Below are 24,305 nucleotides of genomic sequence, written 5' to 3'. Positions count from 1 at the left end.
ATCACCAAGCTCACTATCTGTCGTCTGGCCCAGTGTGGAGGAGTTAAGAGTATTTCTGGCCTCATCTATGAGGATACCCGCAGGGTGCTGAAGGTGTTTCTAGAGAACCTGATTCAGGATGCAGTCACCTACACCGAGCGAAATTTTTTTTTTTTTTTTGAAGAATCCACCTGCAGTGCGGGAGACCTGCATTTGATCTCTGGGTTGGGAAGATCCCCTGGAGAAGGGAAAGGCTACTGACTCCAGTATTCTGGCCTGGAGAATTCCAGGGACTGTATAGTCCATGGGGTCACAGAGTCAGACATGGCTGAGCAACTTTCACTTGGGGCCATTATGAAGGGTTCTATGAATGTTCATGTCCAAGTTTTGTGTGGACGTATGTTTTCATTTCTCTTGGATCCATCCCTAGGAGTGGAATGTCTGGGTCAATGCTAACTCAACATGGAAACACTACTAAACTGGTTTTTCCAGGAAAAAACAAGGAAAGGTCAAAACCTGGTGAATGTCAGAAAGGTTTCCACAGCTTGCAGCTCTCCACACACCCGTGGAAGTACCAAGTGGACTGGATCAGATCAGGAGGCAACATTCAATGTGTACTGTGAAGCCAATTCCCAAACGCAAACTCTTGCTTCCCACCCACACCGCCTGACTCTTCCCAGCCATGTTGTCCCTCGGAGCTCTCTTCTGGGGTCAGGTAAACAGAAAAGACAAGACTGAAGTTGGCAGCTGAGGTTGGTAACCTCTCCGAGCCAAACGCTCTGTGTTTGGCTTTCCCACATCTCTGCTGTCTTGCTGCTCACCCAAGCGTCCCAGCTTGCAGCAGACATGGGATTCGGGGTCCCGGGGAGAACTCTCTGCCTGCCACGGGTTCTTCCTAAGATGCAGCCACCAGTCTGAGATCTCAGCAGCCCTCTGACGGCTGGGAGTGCTTGAGAAGAGCAAGCGGAGCGTTGCAGCTTGTAGAGAACCTTTGAGAACTACAGCTACCGGCAGGGAGAAAGCCATCTGTTATTTTGTCTTCTATTTGTTTTAGAATTTCCAAGAAAGTGAGCAGTTGGGCTGCTCGACTTTATTGTTTACGGTCGGGAGGAGAAGAGTCGGAGTGAGGAGCTCCATTTTCCAAAGCTGCAAAGAGCTGTCTCTTCTTGGTGATGCTCACAGACCGCAGGCTCTTGATTCTACCATGAAGTCCTCTGTCCTCCAGGACTAGGGTCTCAGCTGGGAGGTGCGCCCTTATCGAGTATCCCAATTGTCTACACAAGGATCACAAAAGCTGTTCCGAAAAGGCCTTGCTCTCAAATCTCCTTGCCAGCTTGAGGGGGTAGGCAGGGATCTGAGAGCCGGGAGGAGAAATGAAATCAAGGATAAGCCCCTCCTGCTGCCTCTGGTTAAAAATGGGAGCCAAGATGCACTCACCTGGCAGAGACGATCAGGGCTCGTTCCTGCCCTGGCCTGCTGTGACTCACCCCACCCACAGCCTCACCCGGATCACCCCAAGGTGGCTTATGTCTAATGCCAGATGACAACCCATTCCAGTTAGCCCAGAAACTGAGAGGGCTCCTAGCATATGGGACTTTCAGTTCTCTAATGAGACAGTCCCAGTTAAACCAGGACTAGTCAGTCACCCTAGGCGTCCCAGCGGTCTCACTCACCGTGGCATATCTGCACTTGAGCTCTCCCAGACAGGAAACCCACCAACTTCTTGTCTCTTCCTCCAGCACCTCCTCCTGCTCATTACTCCAGGATGAATCACCTCCTTAGAACCAGAAGACTATGGGGCCACCCCCACAGGACCTCCCAGTCCTTCCTCCAATCTCTTGCCCTTTGGCGGAGGGTGGTAGTCAGGAGAGGGAATGCTACATCTTGCTGGTCCTCCTAGGCAAGTCACTTCACCTCTCCATGCCTCCGTTTCTTCATCTGTCACAGGGATAAGAGAACCTAGCTCACAAGGTTACTGTGAGGATAATATGGATGAAGTGTCAAGCGCATCTGACACGGCAGCATAGGTTCCCAAGACTGTCCTAAGGTTCGGTGAGTCACTAGAACTGCTCACAGGCTAGGAAAAGCTGTTTTGCACACAACTGTGGTTTATTACAGGCTTCCCTGCTGGCTCAGCGGTGAGGAATCTTCCTGCAATGCAGGAGACCCAGGCTGGGAAGATCCCCTGGAGGAGGGCATGGCAATCCACTCCAGTACTCTTATATGGAGAATCCCACGGACAGAGGAGCCTGGCAGGCTACAGTCCATGGTGTCACAGAGTCGGACACGACTGAAGCGACTCAGCAGCAGCAGTAGCAGCAGCATGGTTTATTAGACCTAAAGGATGCAGATTAAGATCAGCAAAGGTCAAAGGAGCACAGGGGGGAGTCCAGAAGAGATCAGGCACAAGCTTCCAGTTGTCCTCTTCCTGTGGAGTTGTACAGACAGTGGTTAACTTCCGCAGCAGTGATGTGTGATGACAGGTATGAAGTCCTGTCAACCAGGGAAGCTCACCTGAGTCTCGTGGTCCAGGGTTTTTCTGGGCGTTTATTTCTAGGCATGGAGAACTCCCCCATGGCTTACCTTAGTTACTTAGTTTCTAGCTTCTTCAGAGGTCAGACTGATACAGCTTGGCCCAGGGTCCCCAACATAAATCATATTGTTAGCATAAATGATCTGGTGTGACCTAAGGGCCCAGATAAACAAAGACACTTTTATCAGGCAGAGTATTACAAGGGCTTAGAGGTTATCTCCCAGGAGCCAATCAGGGGGCCAGATCGCGCTTTGAAACATGCAAGGTTTGAACATCTCATACCTGCTGGGTCAGCTCTTAACTGCATGGACACATAGGAAGCACTCGATGTTATTATATTTTTAATATAGATTTATTTCTTTCTGGTCTTGGTTGCAGCACAGGGGATCTTCAGTCCTCATTATAGCATGTGCGATCTAATTCCCTGACCGGGGATGGGACCCAGTCCCCCTGCACTGGGAGTGCAGAGTCTTAGCCACGGGACCACGAGGGAAGTCCCCTGCTGTGGATATCCGCTAGTGCCAGCCTATGGAACTATATGGCTTCAGGCTAACGCTTTTGCTGTTAGGACGGGCACTCGTATTTCCCACTCCTCTTCTGCTACGGAGGGGGCTCCCCACCAGCAGTGTTCTTGGCTCTCTTCCCTCCACCCACACCTCTCCCAGGATCACGAAGTAACGTTCTGAGTTGGAGGATTTGGGAGAAAGGTCAGCCCCTGCACAGCTCTCCCCTTCCTCTCTTGAGTCATTCCTCCATAGACAAGTCACACTGTCCAGTTTATGGAAGTAGGAAGATGTCACGGCTGCATACACCTGTGCCTGGAGACCGCGTCAGGTTCGGGGCTAAGGTCTCAGCCAGCTCACCTGGGTCACAGGGTCTAAACTGCCTTCTTTTAAAAAAAAAAATGATTAATTTATTTTAATTGGAGGCTAATTACTTTACAATATTGTGGTGGTTTTTGCCATACCTTGACATGAATCAGCCATGGGTGTACATATGTCCCCCATCCTTGAGTCCCTCTCCCACCCATCCCTCAGGGTCGTCCCAGTGCACCGGCCCTGATCACCCTGTCTCATGCATCGAACCTGGACTGGTGATCTATTTCACATATGTAAACCGCCTTCTTGAACAGCTTTATCAACAATAAAGGTGATCTCCATTTGCTTGGCTCCTGGGTCTACCCGTCAACTGGTTCCTAATGGAGGCAGAGACAGAGAGGTGACATTTCATAGCCCCTCAAGCCCCAGATACAGTCAGGCCTTCCTGTGTTTGGAAGGGCGTGACCACGTGTCCCCGCGAACCTTGTCAGCCAAGGTCCCCAGGTCCTTCGGTCACACCCACTCCTCAGGATCTCGAGAGGGGGCACTCCAGGCTGTCTAAGACCCTCCGGAAAAATGGGCCAGAACTAAGCACAGACCCTCCCGGGTGCGGTCAGGCGGGCACCAGTCATGGGCAGCACCTTGCCATGTCTTAGGATTCCCGTGATCACCGTCATTTCTGAGCAGGCTGATTACAAGCTGAACGTGCAAAAGCCTCAGACCCTTTTCCACAGGAGTTACATTAGATCCACTTTCCTCTGCACAGAGCAGCTGATTGTTTAACTCTCTTCTTATGGTTTTCCAGTCAAGTTCTCCTTCTCAAATACATTTGTAAACACACACACGCACACACCTGCATCCCCTACAAGGCTGAAGGGCACAGGAACCCCCCCACACTCCACTGCCAAAAGCTTTCAATCTTTCTTGCCTCACCAATTTCAGTACACTCATATTTTATCCATTCAAGAAGCATTTAGCCTTCAAAAATAAGACAAAGTGGTGAGAAGCACAGCCTCTGGCATTAGACATTCCTCAGTTCAAACTTTAACTCTACCAATTATCAGCTGTGTGACCCTGGGCAAGTTACTGAGCCTCTCTGAGCTTCAGTTTTCTCAGAATCCTAAGGTGAAGGTTATACTAATACCCGCCTTCAGAGGGACAAGCCTGGCGCCCTGACTACATCATATTCTTGGTAACTATAAATTAGCAGTACAGGCAGTAATCTTACTGGTTTTAACATTATTGTTACCACTTCAGGGACACCTCCCAAAGTAGAAACTAAAGTTAGTACAGGGTTGAAGCCCTTCAGGGTACATGGTTGATAGATGATGTCACCATGAAGAATGGATCAGGCCTGGGGTCCTTTCCTGAAGACCAGCCTGGGTGTTGCAGATCTTCAAACCTTGTTTGGAGAGATTCTATGGAAGAAAGGAGGGAGGCGGGAACTGAGCTGGGCTGTCAGTGGACACGGCCCGGGCTGCAGGTTTCGAGCTGGGAGGACAGGCCCACTCTGCTCAAGGGCTGACCTGGCCGTCAGGCACTCCCTCTGCTCTTTAGGGGAGAATCCCTCCACATGGCCGAGTTTTGGGGGACCAGAGAGAAAATAGGACTGGATGAAACAGAAAGCCTTATTGAATATAAAAGTCACAGTGACAGCAAAGGAGCACCCAATAGACCGACATGACAATCTCAGCCCTCCAGAAAAACAGGTCCATGACAGCCTGATCCGATTCCCGGGGGGGGCAGCAGGACAGCAGATGAGCTCAGGTGACCTTGAACTTTCAAGGCCGGAGCTCTTGGGGGAAGGACTTACCTTCCTGGGGTCAGCTTCCCACCCTCCACAATTAATACAACAGCACTTGCTTCTAACGGGGCCTACAGGAGTACGTACTTCCTTGTAGCTCAGATAGGAAAGAATCTGCCTACAATGTGAGACACCCAGATTCAGCCCCTGGGTCAGGAAGACCCTCTAGATAAGGGAATAGCAATTCCGTAGTGGCTCAGACCGTAAAGTGTCTGCCCACAATGCGGGAGACCTAGGTTCAATCCCTGGGTCGGGAAGATCCCGTGGAGAAGGAAATGGCAACCCACTCCAGTACTCTTGCCTGAAAAATTCCATGAACTGAGGAGCATGATAGGCTACAGTCCATGGGGTCGCAAAGAGTCGGACACGACTGAGCGACTTCACTTTTCCAGTACTCTTGCCTGAAAAATTCCATGAACTGAGGAGCATGATAGGCTACAGTCCATGGGGTCGCAAAGAGTCGGACACGACTGAGCGACTTCACTTTTCCAGTATTCTTGCCTGGAGAATCCCACAGACAGAGGAGTTCAGTGGGCTACAGTCCATGGGGTCGCAAAGCGTCGGACACGACTGAGCAACTAGCACTACCACAGCTATCAGAGTAAGTGGGATACTGTGTATCAGGGTACATCACCTGATGAACAGTGGGGCTTCATAGCAACTCCAGCTGCATGGGTCAGACGTGAAAATCAGCTTCAGGGCTTTATGGCCCCACCTTCTAGGTGTGGCCTCATCCCCGTGCTAAGCTCATCTGACTCCAGCTTAGGCAAGTAAGCAATTGCTCAGTCGTGTCTGACTCTTTGCAATCCCATGGACTGTAGTCTACCAGGCTTCTCTGTCCATGGGATTTTCCAGGCAAGAGTACTGGAGTGGGTTGATATTTCCTTCTCCAGGGGACCTCCCTGACCCAGGGATCTAACCCAGGTCTCCTGCATTGCAGGCAAGTGCTTTACCCTCTGAGCCACCAGGAAAGCCCCAGGGAAGACTCCAGCTTACTGGAGCCTAATTCCCTTTGTGGATCCCTCAGGCCCAGCTGCAGACCAAACGGAGAGGAAGCAGAGGTGGGCAAAGGCGGCAAAGGGACACGGGACGGCCGACCGTGAAAGCAGGCTGGAAAGCTGGCTAGGCGAGGATGAGGACCACAGGAGTAACCTGAGGCCGCTTAGTGCTCCGGCGGACGATCGCCCCTCTCGGCAGACCATGCATGAAGTAACAAGCCGTGGAGCCTGCAGTCATTAAAAGAAGTTACATCTGTTCGACACAATCAGTTTAAGAAGGTTAAAAAAAAACATGTTACACATTTGAGCAATAGTACCATTACAAAGAGGAAAGCCGTTAAAGGGGGGAAGTTACAGGTGTCTTCCAATGACTTAGGGTTGGGGCGCCTCTTTCTTGGGTGCTGCTGGTTAGACAGAGCTTCACCGAAAGAACATAACGGGTCTTTTCGCCTCTCAGCAAGGTGTTATTTAGGCAGAAGGAAAGCCGCAGAGAGGGGGTGGGGGAGGGGAGCAAACGGACCAGGACTCGGGATGTGTCCTTCTAGCTAAACGCATCTCCCACTGGGCTGCTCGGCGGCTCGTCGCGGAGGAGCCTCATTTGGCCTGGATCTTCCCAGGGATGCTAGGGGGGTCGCGGCCCCGGCCCAGAAGCAGGAACTCCAGCCGCTTGCAGTGCTCCCGGAGCTGCTTCTCCCGGGGCAGCAGGAAGGTGAGGACCTTGTTCCGCACGACGCCCCGATCCTCCTCCTCCCGCAGCCGCTGCTTCACGCGGGCCGCCTGCTCCTCCTGCTGCACCAGGGCCCCGTTCATCTCGCAGAAGGCGTCTTCCAGGTAGCGGATGGCCCTGAGCGCCTCCTTCTTGAAGTCCTCCAGCTCTCGCTGCATCCCGGCCACCTTCTGCTGCAGGATCTCTAGGTCGGCCAGCGGCAGGAGGCTGGAGGACCACGACGGGGGCAGCGAGAAGTCCCCAGACTGGAGGCCGCTCTCCACCATCTTCTTTCCTTGTAAGGTGTTCACCTTCATAAGAATGGAACCGGGCTGATAGAGGGGCTCCATAGTGCCGCCTCCGTCTGGACAAAGAGAGGGAGCTAGGGTCTAACCAGGTCAGTGAATTTTTTTGTTTTTATTTATTTATTTATTTATTTTTTGGCAGGAGACACAATCCTTTGGAATGGAGAAACCCCACCTATTGTGACATCAGGGCCCCTCTAGCCAATCAGGGGGAACGCCGCAATCCACTCATTTGCATATTGTAGCTTCCTGGCTTGGTTATCCTGGACTTTGCTCATCTACCCAAGAGGTATTTAGTTGTGCCCCCGGAGATATGGATTCTTATCAACTCATTGTCCTTCTGGAACTGGAGCTCCATCTCTCCTTGTCTTGTCCTGGGACACGAGGAGGCCCGGGGCAGTAAAGTAAGCTGACTGGAGGAAGGCCAGGCAGGGTAGTCTCCTACACAGCAAGGGACCTGGGTGGTCTCATAAGGGTCTCCGGGCTTCACTAGTGAAGCAAGGACATTGTAAGAGATGATACTTAATCTCACTTCTAGCCTTAAAATGCTAAAAAAAAAAAAAAAAGTAATGTTTTAATTGAAGTAAGATTATTTTATATTATGTTAGTTTCAGATGTGCAGCAAAGTAATTCAGCTATACATATTTTTTTCAGATTATTTTCCATTATAATAGGTTATTATGAGATCTTGAATATGGTTCCTTGTGCTGTACAGTAGGTCCTTATTGTTTTCCTATTTTATATATTATAGTGTATATGTGTAAATCCCAAGCTCTTAATTTATCTCCTCTCTTCCCACCATCGCCTGTGCCAACCATAAGTTTGTTTTCTATGTCTGTGATTCTATTCAGTTCAGTTCAGTCACTCAGTCGTGTCCAACTCTTTGCGAACCCATAAATTGCAGCACGCCAGGCCTCAGAGAAGGCGATGGCACCCCACTCCAGTACTCTTGCCTGGAAAATCCCATGGACAGAGGAGCCTGGTGGGCTGCAGTCCATGGGGTCTCGAAGAGTCGGACAGGACTGAGCAACTTCACTTTCACTTTCACTTTCATGGACTGGAGAAGGAAATGGCAACCCAATCCAGTGTTCTTGCCTGGAGAATCCCAGGGACAGGGGAGCCTGGTGGGCTGCCGTCTATGGGGTCACACAGAGTCGGACACGACTGAAGCGACTTAGCAGCAGCAGCAACAGCAGGCCTCCCTGTCCATCACCATCTCCCGGAGTTCACTCAAACTCACATCCATCGAGTCAGTGATGCCAACCAGCCATCTCATCCTCTGTCGTCCCCTTCTCCTCCTGCCCCCAATCCCTCCCAGCATCAGAGTCTTTTCCAGTGAGTCAACTCTTCGCATGAGGTGGCCAAAGTACTGGAGTTTCAGCTTTAGCATCATTCCTTCCAAAGAACACCCAGGACTGATCTCCTTCAGAATGGACTGGTTGGATCTCCTTGCAGTCCAAGAGACTCTCAGGAGTCTTCTTCAACACCACAGTTCAAAAGCATCAATTCTTCAGTGCTCAGCTTTCTTCACAGTCCAACTCTCACATCCATACATGACCACTGGAAAAACTATAGCCTTGACTAGACGGACCTTTGTTGGCAAAGTAATGTCTCTGCTTTTCAATATGATGTCTAGGTTGGTCATAACTTTCCTTACTGTTCTGTAAACAAGGTCATTTGTATCCTTTTTAAGATTCCACGTGTGTGTGTGTGTTAGTCGCTCAGTGGTGTCCTACTCTTTGTGACCTCATGAGCTCTGGCCCACCAGGCTCCTCTGTCCATAGAATTCTCTAGGCAAGAACACTGGAGTGGGTTGCCATTTCCTTCTCCAGGGGGTCTTCCCAACCCAGGGATCAAATCTGAGTCTCCTGCATTGCAGGTAGATTCTTTACCATCTGAGGGAAGTCCTTAAATTCCATATAGAAGTGATGTCATATGATACCTGTCCTCTGATTTACTTCACTTTAATATGATAATCTCTAGAATAATAATTTCTGATTCCAAATCCATACTCCTATAATGATGTCAGAATTCTCGATAATCTTAGAGGTATACTCAGGTTTTGATGGGTGGTCCTCAGCAGAGCTGATTCAGGATAAAATTGGTCACTCACTCTTTCATTCAGCAAGTCCCTTTTGTGCACTCACTGTGCATGTGGACCAGGGAATGCGTGGGAGCCAGGGTGCATGGTCCCTCTCTCCCTACCCTGCCAGATCCTGCCTGAATGCAGACAGAGATGAGGAAAAACACGTAGACGGGTGAACCTCCCACTTCTGACCTGTCGACTGTAAGAAAGGAAACTGGTTTGGTCAAGAAGAGCCCTCCGTCTTGCAGACCTCAGTCTCTTGCCCAGACTTCTCATCTGGCCTGTCCTTCTTTCCAACAGCCTGCTTCAAATTCAACCCACCCAAAGCTGGACTAAGATCATTTCACCCAAAATGGTTCCTGTTCCAGTGCTGCCATCAGGTTGATGAGACTAGCCCAAGGCAGCCCCCTCATCAGTGCCTGCTTGAGAAACCCGCACCCCTCCACATCCAGGGGACTCTGAGCCCTATTGGTGCTACCATCTCTGCATGCTCCAGCATCATACCCCCTGGGTTGGGGGTCTCAGCTCCACCACCCACAGTAAGCTGCACATCTTTGTGTGTTGACTCATCTCCCTGGGCCTCAGTTTCCTCATCTATAAAGTGGGGATACTAATTCAGTGGTGTGCAGGTGAGTGGGCGGGGGAATGCTCTCTGGGAGGAAAAAAACAAAACAAACCCCTCTAATTTATAGCTGTTGCTGACGAGACTGGTTCAAGCTACCAGCATGATGTCTCTTGAAAGAGATGCATGCAGGGATCCTTCATGAGTGTGTGTGAGTGAGACAACTCCTGTACCACAGGACCTGTGAGGAGGGCATGGGCCTTCTCCAGGAGGAAGATGGATCCATTGAGAGACGGCAGTAGGTATCGGAGACGGCATTTTGTAGGGAGTTTCATGGCTAAACTAAGGTGGAATTTTGAGTCTCAAGATGGGCAGCACCAGTTATTGATACACAATGTATAGAAGAAAAAGCCCTGCTCTAGGAGCCAGGCGATCTGGAGTCTGGAATTGCTCTCCTCCGCCTATTCTCTGCCCTCCTCTCTGAACCTATTCCCTCTGATGTAATGTGAAGTCTCTGCTGCGCTAAGATCCACACGGTCCTTCCCTTCAACTTTCCCAGCCTGTACAGACTCCCCCCCTCATTCTGTGACCTTGTCCCTCCAGGTCCCTGATGGCGCAGTAAATCCCAGGAGGACAGAGGCTGTACGTTTCTCACCCTGTGTGCCCTGCTGGTGCAGCTGCACGTAATGGCGCTCAGAAACGGGATGAACAAGAGTTTTGCTCAGAGAGGTCCTGCAGCTCCCCTCGTTTTCCCTCTGACATGATGACACCTACTGGCCTGAGCGGAAACAGCACCTCTCTTATTTGCACCTAATTCTAAGGGAGATCAGCCCTGGGATTTCTCTGGAAGGAATGATGCTAAAGCTGAAACTCCAGTGCTTTGGCCACCTCATGCGAAGAGTTGACTCATTGGAAAAGACTCTGATGCTGGGAGGGATTGGGGGCAGGAGGAGAAGGGGACGACAGAGGATGAGATGGCTGGATGGCATCACTGACTCGATGGACGTGAGTCTCAGTGAACTCCAGGAGTTGGTGATGGACAGGGAGGCCTGGCAAGCTGCGATTCATGGGGTCGCAAAGAGTCGGACACGACTGAGTGACTGAACTGAACTGAACTGAACTGAAGACCCAGAGACATTACTGAAAAGCAGAGACATTACTTTGTCTACAAAGGTCTGTATAGTCTAAGCTATGGTTTTCCAGTAGTCATGTATATATGTGAAAGCTGGACAATAAAAAAGGCTGAGCACTGAAGAACTGATGCCTTCAAACTGTGGTGCTGGTTGTTGTTCAGTCGCTCTTTGACTCTGTGACCCCATGGACTGCAGCAGGCCAGGCCTCCCTGTCCATCACCAACTCCTGGAGTTTACCCAAACTCATGTCCAGTGAGTCAGTGATGCCATCCAACCATCTCACCCTCTGTCACCCTCTTCTCCTCCCACCTTCTATCTTTCCCAGCATAAGGGTGTTTTCTAATGAGTCTGCTCTTTGCATCAGGTGGCCAAAATACTGGAGCTTTAGCTTCAGCATCAGTTCTCCCAATGAATATTCAGGGTTGATTTCCTTTAGGATGGACTGGTTTGATCTCCAGCTGGAGAAGACTCTTGAGAGTCCCTTGGACTGCAAGGAGATCAAACCAGTCCATCCTAAAGGAAATCAACCCTAAAAATTCATTGGAAGGACTGATGCTGAAGCTGAAGTACTTTGGCCACCTGATGCGAGGAGTTGACTTGTTGAAAAAGATCCTGATGCTGGGAAAGATTGAAGGCGGAAGGAGAAGGGGACAACAGAGGACGAGATGGCTGGATGGCAACACCGACTCAATGGACAGGCGTTTGAGCAAGCTCCAGGAGATGGTGAAGAATAGGGAAGCCTGGCATGCTGCTGTACGTGGGGTCACAGAGTCAAGCGACTGAAAACAACAACAACAAGACCCAGATGGGGGCCTGGGGAGATGATGTAACAGCCTGTGGTCTCCTGGTGCATTGATTAGGGGGTGTGTGTGCAGGTCTGTGCAGGCACACAGCAGGTTCTCAATAAATGTTTCTTGACTCAGTGACAGGAAATATGTGTCTGTCTTCTGGCTTGAGTGTTTTTCTGTTTGTCTGTCTCTCTCTCTGACTTTGATGCCCTGCCTCTTTGTCTCCCACAGGGAATGGTAGAAGTCATAACCAGTGCTGTGAAAGAAAAGTAGTAACGGTTAAGAAAGGACAGCAGTTGTTCAACGTCCCTGGCGCTTTTTCATGAGGTCTCAGTTCATCTCTCTGCACACAGAGCTGGTGGGGAGGCCTGTGTTTCCACGTGAGCCTCGGCGGAGGTCAGGAGCAAATGCTTGCTCTGTCAGCAGAAGACCCCAGGCCCGGGAGCCCCTGAACCTTTGGGGAGCCCTCAGCAGGGCCGACTCAGTGTGACACGCTCTGAGTGCTCTTCTCCTAGAAGCTTTACAATACAGACCTTTGCTTGCTTCAGAACTTCTTTACATAAACTCCGGAAAGTAAGAGGGGGCAAACCTATCGGTCCCCTTCACAGTGTCAAGAGGAAGGGACTCTGACATCTCCTGGCAAGGCCTCCCTGGGCCGGTGTCGGTAGGGTTTCCCTGCTCCTGGTCTATTTCTTCAGCGTCTCAGAAAAACGGGAGGACAAAGCAGGGTATCAACCCTGCGAGATGCAGGCCCCAGCCCTGAGGATCAGATGTGACCGGTGTGGCAGGGGCTCCAGAGCAGCATGTGTTAGGGTTTCCAGGGGTGGGTGACGCTGGGCCCGGCACAGTCCTGCTGGGAGGTACAGGGCCCCAGCCATGGGCAGACACCGGAAGGTGTCCCCAGGGCCCTGGGAGGCTGTCAAGGGCTCCTCTGGCTGTGCACGACTGCTACCTTGCAGCTGGTATTTCAGTCCGGGCAATGGGGACAAGGCTGGGACAGGGGGTGGGACCAAGATCAGGAACCAGACTCGGTGCTGCTCACCATGATTAATTAACCCAGAACCAGAGCCCCAAGGCGCAGTGCTAAAAATACCTGCTCCTCTCTGAGAGGCGGCAGCTGCCACCCAGCAACTTTTACCCGTTGCCATTTGTCATAATTTGATACTGATAAGAAGTGTGTCCACGGGGCTGTGTGCAAGAATCGGCCCCGCCACAGCCCACCAGCCAGCTGGTCCGTGATAACTGTCCCCGGCGCTTTCCTCCCCAGACTCTCCCTCCATCCCTGAGCCTTGCCCTGGCCACCCCTGGGTGCACAGGCCACCTGCCCACTGCCTGCTGAGTTCGCCTCCCCTCTTGGAACCCGAGGGGCGCCGCCCCCAGGGGTGGGAGCCAAACCCGGAGCTCGAGCCGGACTCCGCGTCTCACGCCAATGCCGTCCTGCTGCTCGGACTAGAGCCAGCCGTCAGAGGCCCTGCCAGCCCGGGGCGGCACTTTAATTAAAATATGTAAAACATCCTGGTGGGCGTGGACCTGAAGACACAGCAGCACCGGCGGGTCCCGAGGGTGGGGCTGGCCCCCCTCCAGCCCCGGAGGCTAGCACCGCGCCAGGCCGGCCCTACAAGGCAGACCGGGAGTCGTGCTGTCTGCCTTGAACCATCCACCTCTCCGCCGTGCTCCGAATTTAGCTGGAGCGGAACACGTACCAGAAAGAGAACGTTACAGAGTTGTCGGAGCCAAGACGGCAACCCCAAGAGCATCACCCCGGTTGGAATAGTGTATCCCTGTCCTCAGCATTCATCTTCTTAAAGGACTTACTTGAAGCTGGGACCCGGACATTTAGATAAACTCTTTAGCAAAGCCCGTTTCCATTCCTCAGACTAATGAGCTCCTCGGGTCTGTTCACACTGCCTTCGGTGTTGACAGGAAGCATGGTGTGTGCTATTTAGGGCAGGGGTGAGTGAAACTTTTTTTTTCCTGCACAAAGATCAAATCAGAAAAAATCAGAGGCCCCAAATTTTGAATCCCAACCTGTTTTTAAAGTCTGAAAATGCTATTATTTTAAGCATGCCCTTCTCCCCACCCCCACCCCCATTGCTGAAGGAATTTGTGATATTTACCAAAATGTCAGAATCTGCACAAATATGGTGGCTGCAGCCTGACTCCGGGGTTCAGGCCTGAGGCACTGTTTTCTGTACAATGACATAGACTGGGGAGTGTGGACGGGTTTGGAGAGGCATGTGGGACCCTGAGTCCAGTCAGAGACCGGGACCCCCATTAGCCCCAGTGGGAGCTCCTTTCTGGGGGCAGGGGCAGGGGCGCCCTCTGGAGGCGAGTCTCAGGTGAGCAGACCAGGCTGCAGGAGGTGGGCAGCTGCTCCTCCTCCTCCCGCACTCAGCCCTCCGCAGCGGAACAGGCAGGGAGGGAGCCCACTCTTCAAATCAACTTGCGACGGCTGCCCTCCCCCCACCGCACCCTCCAACCAGGGACGCTCCCGCAGCGCACAGAACCACTGCCTCCCTGTTGGGGTGTCAGGCTGAATTATGTGAGCTTAAAAAACCTAATCCCCTCCTTCCTGGGTTACTTAACCGTCTGCCTGGAGAGGCCAAGGGATTACTGGTGACAGACACCAGGGCCTGCCTGCCTGCTCCAGACAGAGAAGCTTTGATCACCTGGAAAACTCCAGACACTAGGACTCCTAATGATGAGTTATGAGCTCAAACCACCGGAAAGGTGCCAGCGCCCTGCGTGGTGGGGACACACACTGCTTCCCGTGGCAGCCTGGCCCAGCGAGGTGGGGAGCTGTCACCCAGAAGAATCTGGCCCCACTCTCACACCCACCTGGGGTCCTGACCACTCAGTGTTGCGGTGAGGAGCTCTCTAGGCTCCGGGCACTGGGCTGTCTGAAGGGTTGTCTTTTCTGGTCTAGGGGCCAGAGTTTAGGATTCAAGAGTGCAGTCTCCCCATTCATTAATTCATTTGTTCATCCAGGTATTCAATACACATTTATCAGACAATTTAAAATGAGCCCTGGTGCCAGATGCCCAGGACAGAAGAAGGCTAACATGCCGTTTGTGTCCTATGAACTTGGGATTCACACGTGGGCACAGCCTAGCCAGTCCAGCCCAAAAGTGGTGGCAGGGTTCAAGTCCACACAGAGCAGTGGCCTCTAAGTGAGATGGTCCCTTCTTGTGGGAACAGGAGTGCACTGGGAGTGGAATGTGAAGATCCCCTGGCTCGAGGTTCAGTCTGCTCCTGTAAAGGTTCCCAGTCTTAAGTCACACCCACATCCGTTCATCCGGATCTACTCCTGCTTGGAGATTACCTGGGAATTATGTCAACCTTGAGTCCCCCATTTGGGTTTCATAGAAAACAGTGACTCTCAAACTTTGGCAAATATAATAATTATCCTGGGAGAGTGCTAAAAATCATTTTTGAAGTCTGAATTTCACCCTCAAGAGATTCTAATTCAGAAGTTCTTGGAAACTGGAGCTTTCAAGGAGGGTGACCAATTCTCTTGATTTGCTCTGAAATGTGAAACTTTGGTTTTGGAACAGGATGATCCCAGGAAATCTGTGACAAGTCACCCTAGCTGGGGCAGGTACTGTTAGTCTCTGCCCAATAACATTCTTTTTTTCCTTTTGCTCAGGCAGTAACATGCTCCAGGAAGGTAAGCCACCACCAGCCACCAGCCCCAGGTAAGGGGCCTGTTCCACTTCCTGTTAGAAATGCTTTATTTCAGGTAGACCTGTGACCCACTGTACACCAATGAGTTGTAAAAGAAAGAGACATCTAAAAGACACAAACAGGGACGGGGGGAGACAGCTGCCCCGTCTGCCTTTGTCAAAGCTGTATGAGGACATGATGTCTGGAACTGTGGCAGCCATTCAGCAATCATGAGGATTGCTGAAACCTAAAGATGAAAATTCAGCTATGGAAGAGCAATTACATAAGAGGAGCTTCCATTTCTTGTAACATCACTGAATCACATCGCCAGACTCAAATTTGAGTTTTGTATCTGACTCCAAAGTCAGTACCTGACTTTGAGTACCTGACTCCAGTCTAATTGGTATGTTATTAAATGTTTTTCTTGCTCAAACAACTGTTGTTTGGTATTCTATGAACTGCAGCCAAACACATTATGACTGTTACAAAGGGCCTAGAAATTGGTGTTTTTAACAAGAGCTCCCAAATCATTCTGACGCTTTCCACCAAGCTAGCTCATCCATGGTTCTCAAAGTGTGGTCTTCAGATGGGCAGAAATGAGCATCCTTGGGCACTAGTTAGAAATGCAGATTCTCAGGCCACACCCAGACCTTCTGACTCAGACTCCCTGGGAGGTGGGGCCCAGCAGTCTGTGTTTAAACAAGCCCTCCAGAAGATCCTGACGACTGTTCAAGTTTAGGAGCTAACCTGAGACTCCCTGATACCAGACCCTTAGAAACTTCTGGATAAGAATTTGAAACTTAATCCGTATCACTGCTGCTTCTTTTTATTGCTTGAAAAACAAAACAGTCTTCTCCCCTCCTGTGATTTTTCTCCTTTTTCTCTCGTCTTGCTTTAGTGGAATGCTTTGGTCAGACTTACTGGCCTGTGTTTAATTAAACAGCCAAGTGGTGACGGGGGAGGGAGGGAGTCCTTGGTGGTCAGGACTGGCCTGGGCAGGAGTCAGCTTGGTAGGCTGGGCAGTTAAGGAGGGAGAGTGAAGGTCAACATTGCTGACCCTGTAACTCCGGGTCAGCATTTGTACCCTCCATGAATGTGCACACGTCAGACATCACATTGCACGGTGGCTGGCCCAGGAGGAGAGAAGAAGGGAGGCCCAGGCATCTCCTCCTCCTTCCCCGGGGAAGCTCTGCTTCAGCTGGCCTTTTATATTCCAGGTAGCCCCCGACTTCTTGACAATGAATTACTCAAAACCCCGTGAGAGTCCAGCAGGCAAAAACTGAACTCTAGTCTTCATGAGATGTGGGAGATCCTTTCTCAGCTAAAAAAGAAATTATAAAATTTCTAATTACACTTTCTCCTAAGAATACTTTTTTTTTTCCTGAATTCTTCTTTGCAGCAGAACACAGTGTCAAATGATTACCCCGGAAGCAGCATATTATTAATAATAATTGACAAATAAAATACTGATTCCCACCATTAATGTAGTTCTTCTTTGTGGCAGGCCCAGAGACCCTGCAAACACAATCTCTTTCAGGCTGAACAGCCACAGCCCAGAAGTGCCAACCAACGCTCACCTTTGAACCGGTTGAATTAGGTGGATAAATCCCATAGCAGAAGCTTCCTTCTGTCCATCTCCCACTCACATTTGCCAAATGAAGCCCAAATGCCATACAGTATTCAAACATGGGTGTGGCCTATGTTAGCCTGGCTGATGCTGACCCACTGGCCAGCCACCCGCCGACCTTCCCCTCCCCGGGATGGCTGAGAACTCTGTTCATCAGCTGAGGTCCTAAAAGCCAAGTCCAGCACACAGAAGGCCTCCAGGGCCCTTGGAGCGTGTTGTCAGAGGGTAAAAGCTGTGCTGAGGTCCTGCCTTGCCTGCTCCAGGTAGGGGTCCCAGCGTGTCTGGCTCCCAATCCCAATGGTCTCAGGGCATTCCTCTCTCCAACCAACCCGTTTTCAGGCTACCAACAGCGAGGGCTGCCTCCCAGGAAGAGCCAGCTTTTACCGGTCCCACTCGCACCTCCGGGCAGACACATCGGCGGAGAGGTCACTGACCCAACAGTCCCTCAACTGACCTCATGATCAACACGTCTCTTGGCTGTTTGGTCATGATTACCACCGAGGCCTAGACACCAAAGGGTCTCCCTCAGGAGGACCACGACGCGGGGTTGCTGCTTAGGACTTGGTAGCCGGCATAGTAGTGAAGCCAGCAAAGGCCAACGGCCAGAAGGAACCATTTCAGGCTCTCCTATGGCCATGCTCTCAAGGGGAGGAGACACGGAAAGTGAGCCTGGAGGGCTAAGCAGAGAAGACCCCACCCACTGCCACAGTCAAGCCGTCAGAGCCAAGCGGGACGTCCCCTCCCAGGCCCTGGGGGCCAGGTGGGCGCCCACCTCACATGGCACCCCTGTCCTTCTGGCCCCTGTCATGGGTCATCTCAGCTGCTCCCTGCCAGTTAGAGAACACTGGATTTTCTCACTGTCAGCCCGGCAGCTCTAAGCCATTCTGCCCATCGGGGGCACAGAAGGTAGAGTAGAAAGCCTGAGGAAGGTTCCCAGGTCCTGCTTTAAAACCTCCTTGGGCCTTCCCTGGCGGTCCAGTGGCTAAGACTCTGAGCTCCCAAGGCAAGGGGCCCGGGTTCAATAACTAGATCCCACGTGCTGCTGCTAAGAGTTTGCACGCGGCAACTAGAACCCAGAGCAGTCAAATAAATTAAATTTAAAAATAAGTATTCTTTTTAAAAATAGAGCAGAAATTAAAAACAAAAATCCTCCTTGGTTTGATTCATGGCACCTGGGTCGGGGATGGGTCGAAATGACCTCATGGGTTAGGGATGACAGGTCAGTGGAGGTCGGCCAAGGCTTCGCAGGGAATTGCTTGTGAGACGCAGTGTTATAGGGGCAGTGAAAAGTCTGGGCCACGGGAGAGATGATCACTGTGAAAGCTGCTAGGCTAGGGTGCCTGCCGGAGCCCAGGAACAGGGAGCAAGGGTGTCCGGACCACCCCCAGCACCCCCTTCTCTCCCTCAGAGTCAAAGCCTCCAGGAATCAATCAGGCTTGGCAGGACCCCCTCCTGTCTGAGCAGCTCTGTCTTCTCCCTCTGTTCTTGCCGGGGGAGGTCAGAGTTCACGTCAAATGTCATTAATCACCTTCCTGGGGGCTGGGGAGGTATTGGACAGTGCTATTAATCAGAGGCCTATCACACTCACAGCCTGGCTGGGTCACCATTGTCCTCTTCCTCACCTATCATAGAAAGATTAGATTATCAGTGACAGCTGAGACACCCTTTGAGTCACTGGGAAGCCAGAGAATGGGGTTGCTTTTATTTTTTTATTTATCCTCCCGATTTGAGGATGAGCTGTTTCTTGTCTTGTCACACGACATCCTTTTCTTCAAAGAATCGGCTTTAAGAATCCAATTTGTCAAAGCAGACAATCATTGGCAAATCCGTAAGAGAAAAGAAAGACCGAATCTCAGCGACTTTATCAGAAAAGGTAAAATAAAGCAGAAGGTTTAAAATGGAGCCCAAAAGGATTAGAAAATAAGTTGCATCTGACAACAATTAATCTCTGAAAAGCAAGGACTTTGTCAAAAGGAACAGGCAGAGATGTGTCCAAAAGGAATTCTGGAAATCCACACCAGGGTCCATCCATCCCCGAGGCTTCTGTCCTCTTTCACAGGAGGGTCAACTGATGCTGAAAAAGAATGAAAAAGAACGTCTTGCAAGCTGTCTCCAAACTTTCTGCCTACCAGTAGCAGCAGAAGCAACAAGACAAGACCAAACAGCCAGGGCACAGCAACGCAAAGCACCAGGTCCCCTCTTCTCACGGTTCCATGTCCGACTCAGACACTCGGTACTTCGGAGCCCACCCACAGCGGCCGCTGTAGGGAGTCATAACGCAAGGGGTGCTTTCCAGCCCTTTCAAAGAGTGGCGAACAGGCAAGCGATGAAACACTAGCATCACGTCAGATGGATGGAGGCTTTGGTGACATGGAACCCACCCGGAGGGGCCAAGAAAAGATGTGAACCAGAGTAGCACGCTGAATGTGAGCCCTCGTGGGGGGCACAAGCTTGCCCAAGGGCATCAAGGCCCCAACCCTTGCTCACGTTGCCCTATAAGAAGGGAAGTCCAAATCCATCAGATCTTCCCGTTTTTCATGTGATTCTGGAGACCTGGGTTTTCACCCGAACGCTCCCTATTTTAAGCGTTGGCAATGCACTCAAATAGAAAACCAGTGCACACACTAAACAAAACCTGTCGGCAGGTCCAGTTTGGGCCCCACGCCTGAGATTTGTGAACTGGTCGAATCTTCTTGCCTCTGTGCAAATCAGGACTGAAAGGCAGGGAGGCTGGTACCTGCCAAGGTCACACTGCTGGTTAAAGGCAGAGCTGGAGTTCTTCAGACTTCCAGACCAGTGCTCTCCACTCCAGATTTGAATATGTGAACACATCTGGGACCGATTCGAAGGTGCGTTCACTCACGGTCAGTACAAGTGATGGGAATTAAGAAGAGAGCCTAGATTTCACAACTTCACCTTGAACTCAGGCAGGGGACTGAATTAGACAAACCCCCAAGTGACCGCTGTTTTGCCCTTGATGCCACATCATTTAGTTTTTCTACCTGAAAAAAATAAAGAGCTCTGAGGAGTTCTGCACGGTTACTAAAGAAGTGTGGGGCCAGGGAAGGCTGTGAGCCGTGCGGATGTCTTAGCTACTTGACCACAGCAAAATAAACAGGAGCTTGGGAGCCAAACTAGATGGTTCAAATCCTGCTTCTGCCGTGTATTCCCTGTGTGACACTGGGCAAGTTTCTCAACTTCTCTGAGCCTCAGTGTCTTCATGTTCAAAAATAAGAATGGTACATGGCTGGAGGCCCAAATGGACATTTTCCCAAAGAAGATATACAGGTGGCCAATAGACACATGAAAAATATGCTCACTATCACTAATAAAGAAATACAAATTAAAACTACAATGAGGTATCACCTCACACCAGTCAGAATAACTATCATTGAAAAGTCTACAAATAATATTAATACATGTTGAAGAGAGGGTGGAGAAAAAGGAGCCCTCCTACACTGTTGGTGGGAATGTAACGGGCGCAGCCCCTGTGGAAAACAGGGTGCAGGTTTCTTTAAAAATTAAAAATAGAGCGGCCGTGGGATCCTACAAGCCTGCTCCTGGGGATATATCTAGAGAAAACTCTGCATTCAAAATATGCATGCACCCAGTGTTCATAGCAGCACTGTTTACAATAGCCAAGACGTGGAAGCAATCTGACAGACGAGTGGACAAAGATGTGACGTACACACACACACACACACACACACACACACACACAGTGGAATGTTAGCCATGGAGAATGAGAAAATGCCATTTGCAGCAACATGGATGGAACTGGAGAGTATCATATTAAGTAAAGTAAGTCAGACAGAGAAAGATAAATATCCTATGATATCACTTATCTGTGGAATCTAAAAAAATGACAGAGGGAATTGCCTGATGGTCTAAGGGTTAGGATTCGGTACTTACACTGCTGTAACTCAGGTTCCATCCCCAGTCGGGGAACTGAGATCCCATAAACCTCGAGGTGCAGCCCCAAAAGAAAAAAGATACAAATGAACTTATTTACAAAACAGAAAGAGACTCACAGACATAGAAAACAAACTTGTGTAAACCAAGGGGATAGTGACGGGAGGTGGGGGGAACCAAGGGGAAGGAGAGGTGATGGGGGAAGAGATAAATTAGGAGCCAGGGATGAGCAGATCAGCATACACACACTACTATCCATAAAGTAGATAACCAACCAGGACCTACTGCACAGCACAGGGAACTATGCTCAACATCTTATAATAACCTACAAGGAGAAAGAAACTGAAAAAGCACACATATGTGCATAGTCGAGTCATTTGCTATTCACTTAAAACTAACACAACATTGTAAATTAGCTATACTTCAATAAAAGAAAACAAACAGAAAAACGAGGTAAAAAGAAAACAATGCTAACTATATCTACCTCGGGATATTGTTGTGAAGATTAAAAGTAGCATACAACTTGGCAAGTGCTCAAAAAATTGTCATTGTTATATGTCATCATATTTTATTTTCTGCTCAAAGGTGCCTAGTGTTGAGACACAACCTTACAAGACACTGAATCTAGAAGGAACCTTAGGAACCATTCTAATTTTTCGTTATAGAAAAAAAAAATTGAGGTGTACAGATGAAGAAGAATTTATTTCCTGCAGGTGGGCTGTGGGAAAATCCATGTATTCCCATCACTTCAGGTCAGTCGCTCAGTCGAGTCCGACTCTTTGCGACCCCATGAATCGCAGCACGCCAGGCCTCCCTGTCCATCACCAACTCCCAGAGTTCACTCAGACTCACGTCCATCGAGTCAGTGATGCCATCCAGCCATCTCATCCTCTGTTGTCCCCTTCTCCTCCTGCCCGCAATTCCTCTCAGCATCAGCGTCTTTTCCAATGAGTCAACTCTTCGTATGAGGTGGCCAAAGTACTGGAGTTTCAGCTTTAGCATCATTCTTTCCAAAGAAATCCCAGGACTGATCTCCTTTAGAATGGACTGGTTGGATCTCCTTGCAGTCCAAGGACTCTCAAAGAGTCTTCTCCAACACCACAGTTCAAAAGCATCAATTCTTAGACACTCAGCCTTCTTCACAGTCCAACTCTCACATCCATACATGACCACTGGAAAAACCATAGCCTTGACTAGACAGACCTTTGTTGGCAAAGTAATGTCTCTGCTTTTGAATATGCGATCTAGGTTGGTCATAACTTTCCTTCCAAGGAGTAAGCGTCTTTTAATTTCATGACTGCAATCACCATCTGCAGTGATTTTGGAGCCCAAAAAATAAAGTCTGACACTGTTTCCACTGTTTCCCCATCTCTTTCCCATGAAGTGATGGGACCGGATGCCATGATCTTCATTTTCTGAATGTTGAGCTTGAAGCCAACTTTTTCACTCTCCTCTTTCACTTTCATCAAGAGGCTTTTGAGTTCCTCTTCACTTTCTGCCATAAGGGTGGTGTCATCTGCATATCTGAGGTTATTGATATTTCTCCCAGCAATCTTGATTCCAGCTTGTGCTTCCTCCAGCCCAGCATTTCTCATGATGTACTCTGCATAGAAGTTAAATAAGCAGGGTGACAATATACAGCCTTGACGTACTCCTTTTCCTATTTGGAACCAGTCTGTTGTTCCATGTCCAGTTCTAACTGTTGCTTCCTGACCTGCATATAGGTTTCTCAAGAGGCAGGTCAGGTGGTCTGGTATTCCCATCTCTTTCAGAATTGTCCACAGTTTATTGTGATCCACACAGTCAAAGGCTTTGGCATAGTCAATAAAGCAGAAACATATGTTTTTCTGGAACTCTTTTGCTTTTTCCATGATCCAGCGGATGTTGGCAATTTGATCTCTGGTTCCTCTGCCTTTTCTAAAACCAGCTTGAACATCTGGAAGTTCATGGTTCACATATTGCTGAAGCCTGGCTTGGAGAATTTTGAGCATTATTTTACTAGCATGTGAGATGAGTGCAATTATGTGGTAGTTTGAGCATTCTTTGGCATTGCCTTTCTTTGGGATTGGAATGAAAACTGACCTTTTCCAGTCCTGTGGCCACTGCTGAGTTTTCCAAATTTGCTGGCATATGGAGCGCAGCACTTTTCACAGCATCATCTTTCAGGATTTGGAATAGCTCAACTGGAATTCCATCACCTCCACTAGCTTTGTTCGTAGTGATGCTTTCTAAGGCCCATTTGACTTCACATTCTAGGATGTCTGGCTCTAGATGAATGATCACACCATTGTGATTATCTGGGTCATGAAGATCTTTTTTGTACAGTTCTTCTATGTATTCTTGCCACCTCTTCTTAATATCTTCTGCTTCTATTAGGTCCATACCATTTCTGTCCTTTATCGAGCTCATCTTTGCATGAAATGTTCCTTTGGTATCTCTGATTTTCTTAAAGAGATCCCTAGTCTTTCCCATTCTGTTGTTTTCCTCTATTTCTTTGCATTGATCGCTGAAGAAGGCTTTCTTATCTCTTCTTGCTATTCTTTGGAACTCTGCATTCAGATGTTTATATCTTTCCTTTTCTCCTTTGCTTTTCGCTTCTCTTCTTGTCACAGCTATTTGTAAGGCCTCCCCAGACAGCCATTTTGCTTTTTTGCATTTCTTTTCCATGGGGATGGTCTTGATCCCTGTCTCCTGTACAATGTCACGAACCTCATTCCATAGTTCATCAGGCACTCTATCTATCAGATCTAGGCCCTTAAATCTATTTCTCACTTCCACTGTATAATCATAAGGGATTTGATTTAGGTCATACCTGAATGGTCTAGTGGTTTTCCCTACTTTCTTCAATTTAAGTCTGAATTTGGCAATAAGGAGCTCATGGTCTAAGCCACAGTCAGCTCCCGGTCTTGTTTTTGTCACGGCTCAGTTTTCCTACCTGCCTGGGCCTGGACAGCCACTTTGTTTTTCCACTGCGGCCTCATAGGAAACAAAAGTTTCCTCTATGTCCTGGTGTAAAGCCAAGTCATCCAAGCCTTCAAACTCCCGGCTCTTACCAACATCAGCGCCATCCACAGCTGAGAGCAGCCCCGGCCTGTGCTCATCACAGAGAGACTGTGAGACAAGGCAGGCCCTATTTGCCCACTGCAACTTCGCAACGAGCTTTGCTTTCAAAAAGGTTTGCTCCCCAGGGCAGTTTGTAATTATGAGTGAGAGGGTGAGTCTCAAAGTAGTTTTGGTATTTTGGGAAAGATGCTGAGCGATATGGTCAGGCCGGTTGATCATTTGTGAAAATTGAACACTTGAACGTGTTAACTGTTGACAGGACTTGACAGGTATCATGCCTGCCTTTATTAGGTGATTAATTAAAGGCTGCCAGAGGCACCAGGGTGGC

At 49.6% G+C, this 24,305-nt stretch overlaps 1 protein-coding gene across 1 annotated transcript; it reads right to left on the bottom strand.

Moving 5' to 3' along the window:
* Nucleotides 1-6,402: 6,402 nt before the first annotated feature.
* On the bottom strand, nucleotides 6,403-7,261 carry CCDC182 (coiled-coil domain containing 182). Its single transcript, XM_086355665.1, has one exon. The coding sequence runs from the start codon at nucleotides 7,186-7,188 to the stop codon at nucleotides 6,727-6,729; it is 462 nt and encodes a 153-aa protein (XP_086211791.1). The 5' UTR covers nucleotides 7,189-7,261; the 3' UTR covers nucleotides 6,403-6,726.
* Nucleotides 7,262-24,305: the final 17,044 nt, after the last annotated feature.

Source organism: Bos grunniens, chromosome 19, assembly GCF_055505025.1.
Source record: "Bos grunniens cultivar Pamir isolate PY7600 chromosome 19, Bosgru_T2T1.0, whole genome shotgun sequence".
Taxonomy (NCBI): Eukaryota; Metazoa; Chordata; class Mammalia; order Artiodactyla; family Bovidae; genus Bos; species Bos grunniens.
Note: the sequence above shows the minus strand (reverse complement) of the source record. Positions and strands in the feature narration are given on the sequence as shown.